The following is an 11,384-nucleotide window of genomic DNA, read 5'->3' on the forward strand; positions in this document are numbered from 1 at the left end:
AAGTATTTGGTCACAAACCAAAGTATTGAGCAAATTTAAAATGATTGTGCTAGATAAAGTTAAAAGTTAAGTGATCACTAAAGTCATTACAGTTCATCCTGAGGGTAACATAAAAGTCTGTGTCAAATTTCATGTCAGTTCATACAATAGTTCGGAGTAGAGGAAAACTACTATTTTTGTCAAGAGAGTCTGGTGGGGTAGAGCAGCTAAAAGGAAGCTACATTTCTACAGCATGTTTCTGTACATGTAACTTTGATGCACCATGAACTGAACCAATTTGATCATTTGATTAATTGAAGGTGGTGACTGCTTCCTAACAGCAGCTTGTGGGCTCTCCTGCAGCGTCCTAGCACATACTATGACACAGCTTAAGCTCTAAAACAGTGATGATTGATGATTCTGTGTGACCTCATCCATACAATACTTCCCGCTGGCCCAGTCCAGTCCAGCTGAGACCCACGGCAGGCGCAGCCCTGATCACTACTCACAGCTCTGAGTGACTTTCCTTGCATGCGAGATGTTGTCATCATCAAAAGGTGGACCATACCTTCTCAGCAACATTCATCTCCCTGAATCATTCATGTTGTGTAGCTGAGGTGCACTGTATATAGTGTATTATGGAGTTAGGCAATTGATAAATTGACATGTTTGGGCTCAACAAAACAAAGTTCCCTTTGCGCAGCCCAGCTGTGAATATATTTAATTGCATTGTCAACCTAAATTTGCGTGAATGCAGTTAATCAAACAGCTGGGGCCACAGAATATAAAACAAATAGCAGTACAAAAAAAAGAAATAAAGTTAGGTGAGACAAACTCCTGTCATAACACTGCCTAACCAGATCCCTAATTTTTGTGAGATACTTTAGCATTCCCGTTAACTTGAGAAACACCTTATTATTCTAGCTTAATTAGAAGCATGGTGAAAACAGGCTTTTCATTCAGAAGCTGTGAAATTAATTATGTTCTCGGCCATGTCGGGCTAAAGCGAAGCCCAAGGGGGATTGTGGGTATTAAAGGCGGAGAGAGAGAGAGAGGAGGCAAAGGGGCTTGGGAGGAATAAGTAGGAATAAGTAATCTAAAAGTGGAGAGAGAGAGAGAGAGGGCGAATCTTTTCTTTGGGTAAATGTGTGACTGAAAATTCAAAAGCTGGCTGTTGATTAGTTGTTAGCTAGGGAATTGACAAAAAAAGCATTTTCAAGCATCAATTCACCTGAATCCCTGAGTTAATCCTGATTTAAGCTTGACAAATAAAACACTGCATATAGGTCTATGCACAAATGCACATCTGTTCCAGGTAAAATATAAAGATGCAAAGCTGCATGCTAATGCTGTGACCAACTTCTCTTGTCTCTCTTTTTCTTCTTTCAGAGGGTTGTTGACCTTACACATCTGTGCCCCACAGACACACAGACACACACACTCACACACACACACGCACACACACAAACATCCCTCAGCATATACAGAAATGGTCTCAGGGATGCACTCACATGTCACAAACGCACACAGAGAGAGATCACATTGGCTATATTTGTTCTCCCTGCAGATTCAGTCCCCGCGGACGAAGGCGCTGCCTGGGCCACGGACCAACAGGCCACAGGGGAACAGCGGACAGATAGGGTTGAGAGAAGGAAGTCGGACATGGGAGAGAAATGTATAGGATGAAAGGTGCGGCAGCAGAGAGCTGAGGCTTGACTGAAAGAAAGGTGGTGAGATAGAGGAGACAAAAGAAAGAAACGGCAGGCCAAAGGCAGGAGGTGCTAGGAGGGAGGATGAGCCAAGAGACAAGATAAGGGCAAAGAAAGGAGAGAAGTGACAAGGGAGAAGAGGGAGAAGAATACTAGGAATAAGAGAGGAGATAGCATAAGAGAAACCCAAGAAACAGATGTGACGGCAATGGAGATATGGGTGAACGAGGGAAAGCCTTTGGATGGAGGAATCAATAGAGAAAAGGTGAAGTATGGATGATGGGATGAGCAAAGTGGAGGAACAGACCGGCGCAGAGAGGCGGTGGAGGCAGGAGAGCAACCTTGTGAAGTCTGAGTGGGATGTGCTGTTTTTGAATGTAGAGAGAGTAGGACACTTTCTGGGTGAGAAAGAGAACGGAGACAGAGAGAGATATAGAGAGATAGGGTGACGAAGAGTGAGAGAAAGAGAGATAGAAAGACAGAGGGTGACAGAGACAGAGAGACAGAGGGAAAGAGTGAAGAGAAAATAAGGGAGAGAAGGAGTGAAGGTTGTTCTCTAGCATCTAAACGTTGCAGTAAGCTCTCTGCTCAATATGGCCCTGAAGGCACACCGCCTCTGCTAACACAGACATATCACACACACACACACACACACACACACACACACACACACACACACACACACACACACACACACAAAAGCACAGTGAAGGGGGAATAGCACATCTATCACCACTATTTGAACAGAAGACTGCGTGCATGTGTGTATATACTGATACATTTACTGCAGATCGTGGAGATGGGTGGGTGGGAGTTGAATGATAGCTTTGAGAAGTGTGTGGGTTGGGGGTGTCTGCAATTTCATGCTGTAAAGAAACAAGCATTTCAAGCTGCCTCTTTGTAAAAAAGCTGACTGTTTTGCACGTGTTTGTGTGTATGTCTCTTGCGTGTTCGAAGAATGCGGCAAGGCCTCATAAAAATGCACAAATGTGCCCCTGTGCCTATTACTAGTTGGTAGGGAGCAGTTCCCATGATCTACCAGATCAGTTCAACAATTGGCAATAGTGTCGGCTTCATTACCATAGCAACTGGCGAGATGAGACTAGATGAAGAGACCATATGAGGCATATGAAAACACACTCTTAGCCACACAACATACTGCCTCACTGCACCACATACGCTGTCAGTAACGCACAACAAAAACAGCCTTATCACAGTTAAAGACGGTCTGCTGTGTTATGAATGTAAAGATAAGGACGGCGGACAGTAATTCAGTGTGTTGGGAAGCATGAAGATATATGTGAGATCAAACTCTGATACAATGAAAATAGGTGTATAGTGAACATGCATGTGTGCAGGTTCATTATAGAGAAAGAGATGGGAGAGAGATACAGAGCACTGAACAGAGTTGGTTTTCCGTCGGCTACAGTTCAGACTGAGAGCACTGCGGATGGTGATGCTGCAGTATTTATACCCCACATCCAACCTCAACTCACCTCAGCTCCTTCCTTCCATACTGTAGATGTTAAAATGTATATGTACAGCAGTGTGAGTGCGTCATTTGGGGCGAACCAACGGCTCAAAACAAACACTGCCACAGTTTCCAGTGTAACTGTATGGCCAACCGTCAACACACTCAATGTTCTAACACAGATTCCTTGAATGCATTTTTACCAATACAGCTGTTTGCCATTCTGTCATCATTGTCACTGAGACTGAGCTGTAAAGAACTCGAGATCCTTGCACATGCTGTTACTCTTTCCCAGCTTCAGAGTAAAGACATGCATCTTCATGGACACACATCAGTAGTGAAAGAGGGGTATAAGGGTGAAAGATGATCAGACATAGAGATTTAGGCAAGTCACAGTGGGATTCACAGCTCTTCTCCAACTTACTCCACAGCATTTGTTAAACTTTCTATGTATGAATCTGCATATCTGTTCCGTCCCTCTCTGTATGCATTCTATAAGGGAGTGGTTATCATCTGTGCCAACCGGAGGCTGCCACTGCAGCCTTGTTCCCTCTCTATCTTACTCAGTCTTCCCCTCTCTTTCCTTCTTTCCACCTTCCTCCTCTCAAGCAGAAATGCTCCAAGTCCTTTGATTTGTAGCAGAAATGAAGATGAGGAATTTCAAAGAGAATCCTCTTCTTCTGCTGACGCACACCGTCCCACTCCGGCATTGCCTCATTGCTCTCTTGTTCCTTATCCCCTTCCCTCCCTATCTCTTTTTCTGTCTTACTTCCTTTTACCTTACAGCAAACTCGCTTTTCTCATTTTAGTCTGCCTGTCAGTCTTATCTATAAGCGTCCTTCCCCCTCCCTCCATATGTGATGCCATTCTTTCGTCCTCCATCCTTCCCTCCTGCTCTCTCCCCAGTGTCCCGTGGCAAAGCCGCCGTGTTAGTGGTGTTTGTTTGGCTGTTTTGATGTCTACTCTTGGTCACGGTTGGTGGAGGAATAAGCACCTCTAAACCTGTGTCAGTCCCCGAGACACAGCAGTTTATTTATAACACTTCCTTTGTACGCCATCTGTCAGTCAAGCCAATCCTCTACTCTTCTCTCCTAACTCTACAGAGACTGACTGGCAGACAGGCAGCCTGCTATAGGAGCTATTATAACACACACAATCTCATTAGTGCAAGAGAGAAGAATATGGCTGACGGATTAACTGCAGCTGTCATTCCTCAAAGCAACTTTGTAGTGTCGTATCAATTACGCATGGGTAATAGGTGTCAATGGCAGGCTGGCTCTGACAATACATAGCAATTAAGCGGATTTGTCTCAGTACTTTTTATGTTCTGTGGTTTGGCTGCTTTGGCTGGGGAGAAGGACAACGTCCCTGCGTTGTTCATGAGAGGACTGTTAACTAGGCACAGCACTCACATTCCTTGTTATCTTTTCCCTTTTCCTCCCCAACTTCCTCATTCACTTCTTTTCACTCTTCATCCACCTTGAACACCTTGTCTAAGACTCCTGACTCTCTTTGCCATGCTCCAGCTTTCTTACCTGTGAAGCTGACATTAAGGATGTAATCCCTGTAGAGTCTGCGCCCATCCAGTGCCTTCATGCTGTCACACAGCTTGGTGGTGTTGAAGCACAGGCTCCGTTGCATATTATGGAGGGCGTAGGCCATGGCGTACACCGCGTTCACCACAAACATGATCTTGGACTCTGGTTCAAAGTTATTCTTGTCCATTGACAAGTCTTTGTCACACGGTGGGAGAGTTGTCTCTCCCAGTCCAACACCTCCTCCTCCTGCTCCTCCACCACCCAATGAGCACTGGAACCGCTGCTCCCAGAATTCCCTGTACCAGGGATTACGATGGTTTTTGACTGGGTTGAGGCTGAGGAAGTATCTGTTGAATTCTGGCAAGGGATTGGCTGCAAGCTCAAGTGTGATGGCTCCTTCAGCTGTGACCTCATTTCCCTTGACAATGCTTTCCTGTGCACCCCAGCCATCGCTGGCCACCCAGATGAAGGACGTGTTAAGCCTGGCAGCAGCTGCCAGCAGCTCTCTGGCATCGTCGCTACGCAGAAAAAGGACAGCCACACGAGCATTCGGCTTCTGGAGCAGCTGACGGATCACAGTTTCATAGGACTTCTTAGCGTTAGAACGCCCCACCTGGACAGAAAAAGGACATGATGTAATGACAGATGTACTGTAAAAGCTCTTTCTACCCCCGAATAAGTTTGCAAATGCCATATGTAATTATTTATCACCATCATTCATAGGAAGAAACTAGCAAAAGGGTCTTCTATGCTTCTCTCTCACACTATCATGCACCTCCATAGCAAATGAGATGAAAAATGCGACTGTAAAGTACCCAGAATGAGTTCTTGGAGATAAGCTTTCATTTTCTGGTTCACAACTGATAACACCAGTGTAATATAAACCCCATTTGTGTGTAAGACAAGATAAGACATGGAGACAAACTTTTATAAGCTCACAAATTTAGTGCCCCACTCATTCTTGTGCAACTTCAGGCCATACATGTTAGGAGTGTGGTTTTTGTGTTCATGTTTCCTGTTTAAGTCCGTTTTGGTTCTGTGTTTCCTTGTGTAATCTTGTGTCTTAGTTCTTCGTCCTGTACATTAATTTATGTCTTAAGTGTTTACTCCTGGTCTGTGTTCTTCTGTTGGTTGTTATTTTGCCCCATGTCTGCATGTTAAGTGTTCCGTCTGTTCCCCCAGTTATCTCTCTGCCTGCCTGTGTGTTGTCAGCCTCATGTCCCTCACCTGTGTGTCTCCTCCCAGCTCGTTAACCCTGTGTGTGTATGTCCTTGCTTGTTTACCCTCAGTTTTTGTCCGGTCATTGTAGTGTGTAGACGCTCTGTCCCATGTTGCTGTGTGTTGTCCTGCCTGCCTTATTAGTCGTGTTTATTTGGATTTCTGTTGGAATTAAACCTTTTTTGAACTGTACCTCCTCTGCTCTGCGTCCTGCGTTTGGGTCCCACCTGCTCAACCACCACAACACCCTGACAGAATGACCGGACCATACATGGACCCAGCAGACGCAAAGATGGAGATAGGGTGGGAAAGGGTGAGAACAGCCATGGACAACTTATTCTTTGAGTTAAGTCTGACTGAGGACTGTCACGAGAGACTGCTGTCAATTGCCTCTTTTGAACTGACTCTGGACCAAAAGCCCTGGTTTTTGGAGGCTCCAGGTGTGGCAAGGTTGGTCTTGGAGTTGGACCTCCTCAAAAGAGCTCTGCTGACAGCCACGAACTCCTCCAGTGTTCCTCATGCTGGGCCTAGCATGAGGCCTGCTAGCCATCCCCTGGCGTCCATGCCTGTTCACTCCACACCGTGTTCTGCTAGCATTCAACACCAGCTCCGTTGGTGGTCCAGCCAATTCTAGCTCCTCGTGTCCGGTCCATGGTCCCCAGCCCAGCTGTCCAGTCGGTGGTCAGACTGACTACAGCTCCTCGCGTCCGGTCCATGCTCTCCAGCCCAGCTGTCCAGTCGGTGGTCAGACCGACTCCAGCTCCTCGCGTCCGGTCCATGGTCCCCAGCCCTGCTGTCCAGTCGGTGGTCAGACCGACTCCAGCTCCTCGTGTCCGGTCCATGGACCTCAGCCTAGCTGCTCAGTCCGTGGCCTCCAGCCCAGCTGTCTAGTCGGTGGTCAGACCGACTCCAGCTCCTCGCGTCCGGTCCATGGTCCCCAGCCCTGCTGTCCAGTCGGTGGTCGGACCGACTCCAGCTCCTTGTGTCCGGTCCATGGACCTCAGCCCAGCTGCTCAGTCCGTGGCCTCCAGCCCAGCTGTCCAGTCGGTGGTCAGACCGACTCCAGCTCCTCGTGTCCGGTCCGTGGCCTCCAGCCCAGCTGTCCAGTCGGTGGTCAGACCGACTCCAGCTCCTCGTGTCCGGTCCATGGTCCCCAGCCCAGCTGTCCAGTTGGTGGTCAGACCCACTACAGCTCCTCGTGTCCGGCCCATGGCCTCCAGCCCAGCTGCTCAGTCCATGGACCTCAGCCCAGCTGCTCCTCCAGAGCACCCAAGCTTTGGGTGCCGACCTCCGGAGAGGTCTTGCCGTCAGCCCCCTGCTCGGCCCCCAGGGGGTTTGCTACCTCACTGTCGGCCGTCCTGCCGACCCCCTGAACTCTGCCTACTAGGCCGTCCCCCTGAACGATCTGGCCCCCCTGCCCTGTTCTCAGGCCGCCCACCTGAGGCTCCCCAGTCTGGCACCCCTGTTCTGCCCGGCCTGTTGGGTCGTCCTCCGGGACGGCCTCCTGAAATTTGTTGCCCCCCTGTTCTGCTCTCCTAAACTGTTTTGTACCGCCTGAATTTGGCCTAAGACTTTTGCCCCATGTCTGCCTGTTAAGTGTTCCGTCTGTTCCCCCAGTTATCTCTCTGCCTGTCTGTGTCTCGTCAGCCTCATGTCCCTCAGTCTTTGTCCGGTCATTGTAGTGTGTAGACGCTCTGTCCCATGTTGCTGTGTGTTGTCCCGCCTGCCTCATTAGTTGTGTTTATTTGGATTTCTGTTGGAATTAAACCTTTTTTGAACTGTACCTCCTCTGCTCTGCATCCTGCGTTTGGGTCCCACCTGCTCAATCACCACAACACCCTGACAATACATCAGTGTGACACTGCTGAAGTTTGGGGCTTTTGGTATCTGGCTTTGAACAATGGTTGCTTATATTCACAAATAATCTCTAATATTCTGTTTTTTTATTCTATGCCTTACCTTCTCTGAAGTGGCGATACAGATGTTCCTCATGCGTGCCTCTTGCTCGAAGGCCTCTATACCAGTTTCACCGTAATCACCCTCCGATGCCACAGTGGACACGTACGTCCAGTTGAAGAACCGGAGGATCTCGGCCATGGCTTTGGCCTGGTAAAAGTCAGGGGGCACGGTGCGGGCAAAGTAATCATAGCGGGTCTTATCACTGAGCTTGGCACTCGTTGAAGCATAGCTTATCTGAGGAATCTGGAAGAGCCTGAGAAGATTGGCAACCTGAGGAAAGACACAAATCAGATTAAATAATTTTAACCTACTGTTGCTTAAGTCACACAACTCTTTTAATGAGTAGTTGGAACTTAACATTGATCTTTTTATCCTGGCTTTTCTAGCATATGGACATATAACAGACATACATTTTAGTTAGAGCGCCTAACAACATTATCAGTGTAAAAACTTAAAGGATAATTCCCATATTGTATTCTATATGAGTCACTTTGATTTCATGTAGCTCGAGTTTGATTTTAATTTACTAATTTTGATTGCATTTGTTGTAGACTTTTATGAACAGTGTAATTTGATATGCGATGTGAATCAAATTTGATGTCTCTGAATCTATGAATTGTATTTCGTCTCATCAACCTCTGATGCATTTATGTAAAGTGATATCAAAAATATTTTCTCTAAGTAAGAGTTGACCATCAGTTACAGCAGTGAGGTACGCAGTTTGAAAGCACATGGTATCAGTTAGGCCTGAGGTGTGGAACTACGCTGAACTCAAAACTGCAGTCAAGCAGCTACTTGCAGTGTTTATGATGCAAATGTTGGCAGCAACAGAGCCAATTGCTGTGCAATTAATTTAATAAGGCACTTGAAAGAAGCACACACACAGAGCAGGAGGGTACGCAGAAGTGGTGAAGTACCTCAAAAATATAAAAAAAATTTGTGTGGATGACAAACCCCCCAGTGAATGTGGATTTCACTAAGAGCCACGCTGAAATGACCTGAATTAACCCGCTCTCTGGTATCTGCATACCAGAAGACCTGCTACAAAGGATGTATCCACACCTTGGATTATTTGAAAGGCGCAAACATCATTTTTTTCATAACAGATGCTCAGAATTCATATCTGACCCATGCGACTGCTGATCAATACTGGGTATTCCAGACATTGAAAGTAAATTAAATGTTGTTTCAGTTTGTAGCGAGCTCCTGTCTCTAATGTGGTCGACTGGATCAAACCTGAAACTAACCATGTGCATCACTCGCTGGAAAAACACACTTTTCTTTTCAAAAGATAATTCTTGGTGGCAAGTAAAGATGCCTACCTAAGGCCTGTCAGCCGGCAGAGAAAATGATGTGTATAGGTGAGTAATGCCAAAACATATCCATGACAACCCAGAGTTGAGACCAGGAGGCAGAGTCGGAGTCTAACACACTTCTCTGCTCCTCCATTTCAGGAGTTACTTAGTGAAAATCCTATAGTGACGGTGTCTGCCCCCCGAGTGCAATAGTGCAAACTAATAGGAAAATTAAATGTGGACTCTTAAACATCAGATCTCTCTCTTCTAAAGGTGTACTAGTAAATTATCTAATATCAGATTATGATATTGATTTATTTTGTCTTACTGAAACCTGGCTGGGTGATGGAGAATATGTTAGCCTAAATGAATCCACCCCTCCCAGTCATATTAATACTCACATTCCTCGAGGCACAGGCCGAGGAGGTGGAGTTGCAGCTATCTACAACTCTAGTCTACTAATCGGCTCTAAACCTAAACTAAATTATAACTCATTTGAAAGCCTTGTTCTTAGTCTTTCACACCCAAGTTGGAAATCACTGCAACCAATTCTTTTTGTTATAGTGTACTGAACACCTGGTCCGTACTCTGAATTCTTATCTGAATTTGCAGAGTTATTCTCAACTTTAGTCCTTAAAACGGACAAAGTTATTATTGTAGGGGATTTTAATATTCATGTGGACGTTGAGAATGACAGCTTCAGTACTGCGTTTAACTCTCTGTTAGATTCCATTGGCTTCTCTCAGAGTGTTCATGAACCGACTCACTGTTTTAACCACATCCTCGACCTTGTTTTGGTTTACGGTATTGAAATTGAACATTTAATAGTGTTCCCACAGAATCCCTCTTTATCTGACCACTGTTTGATAACTTTTGACTTTGTATTGCTGAACTACACGCCACTGGGCAAATTTTTTTATACAAGATGTCTGTCTGATAGTGCTGTAGCTAAATTTAAGGATGCGATTCCATCAGCTCTAAATTCATTATCAAGTGACAAATTAACGGAGAACTCCTATGCTAATTTCAGTCCCTCCCAAATCGATTATCTTGTTGATAGTGCAGCAGGCTCGCTGCGAATGACACTCGACTCTGTAGCCCCTCTAAAAAAGAAAATAATAAAACAAAGACGGTTAGCTCCATGGTATAATACTGAAACTCGCAAATTAAAGCAAAAATCGCGGAAACTTGAGAGGAATTGGCGTTTCACCAAACTGGAAAATTCTCATTTAATTTGGCAAGATAGTCTTAAAACTTACAGGAAGGCCCTCCGTAATGCCAGAGCAGCGTACTACTCGTCATTTATAGAGGAAAATAGGAACAACCCCAGGTTTCTTTTCAGCACTGTAGCCAGGCTGACAGAGTCACAGCTCTATTGAGCCAGGTATTCCCATAGCTCTCAGTAGTTATGACTTCATGAGCTTCTTTAATGATAAAATTCTAACTATTAGAAACAAAATTCACCAAGACCTGCCCTTAACTGGCACCGACTTATCTCTAAACTCAGGAACCTTAGAAACAGCTGTAGAACCAGATATATGTTGTTTTGCTTCCCTCAACCTTTACCAACTAACTTCAATAATTTCTTCATCTAAACCATCAACCTGCCTCTTAGACCCCATCCCGACTAGACTGCTTAAAGAAGTTTTACCCTTAGTTAGCACTTCTATACTAGATATGATCAATCTATCTCTATCAACAGGCTATGTACCACAGTACTTTAAAGTAGCTGTAATTAAACCTCTTCTGAAAAAGCCCAAACTTGATCCAGATGTTTTAGCCAACTATAGACCTATATCTAACCTTCCATTTCTCTCTAAGATCATGGAGAAAGCAGTTGCTAAACAGCTGTATGACTTTCTACAGAGCAATAGTTTATTTGAGGATTTTCAGTCAGGATTTAGAGCTCATCATAGCACAGAGACAGCACTGGTGAAAATTACTAACGACCTCCTTATTGCATCAGACAAAGGACTTGTCTCTGTACTGGTTTTATTAGATCTTAGTGCTGCATTTGATACCATTGACCATCAGATCCTATTACAGAGACTGGAACATTTCATTGGCATTAAAGGAACCGCTCTAAACTGGTTTAAGTCCTATTTATCAGATCGATTTCAGTTTGTACATGTTAACGATGAGTCCTCCATGCACGCCAAAGTTAGTCATGGAGTTCCTCAAGGATCTGTCCTCGGACCAATCCTCTTCACTTTAT

The 11,384-nt window shown here is 45.4% G+C and overlaps 1 protein-coding gene across 2 annotated transcripts in view; it reads right to left on the reverse strand.

Annotated features, from left to right (window-relative positions):
• The window catches only part of grm3 (glutamate receptor, metabotropic 3), a 30,450-nt gene that overhangs the window by 14,012 nt on the left and 5,054 nt on the right, over positions 1-11,384 (reverse strand). For both annotated transcript variants that reach the window (XM_046038126.1, XM_046038127.1), the window contains exons 3-4: positions 7,875-8,144; positions 4,695-5,310 (exon numbers count right to left, since the gene is read on the reverse strand). In XM_046038126.1, the coding sequence (XP_045894082.1) occupies positions 4,695-5,310; positions 7,875-8,144 (886 nt within the window). The remainder of the gene's footprint in view (positions 1-4,694; positions 5,311-7,874; positions 8,145-11,384) is intronic.

Source organism: Micropterus dolomieu, linkage group LG22 (assembly GCF_021292245.1).
Source record: "Micropterus dolomieu isolate WLL.071019.BEF.003 ecotype Adirondacks linkage group LG22, ASM2129224v1, whole genome shotgun sequence".
Classification (NCBI taxonomy): Eukaryota; Metazoa; Chordata; class Actinopteri; order Centrarchiformes; family Centrarchidae; genus Micropterus; species Micropterus dolomieu.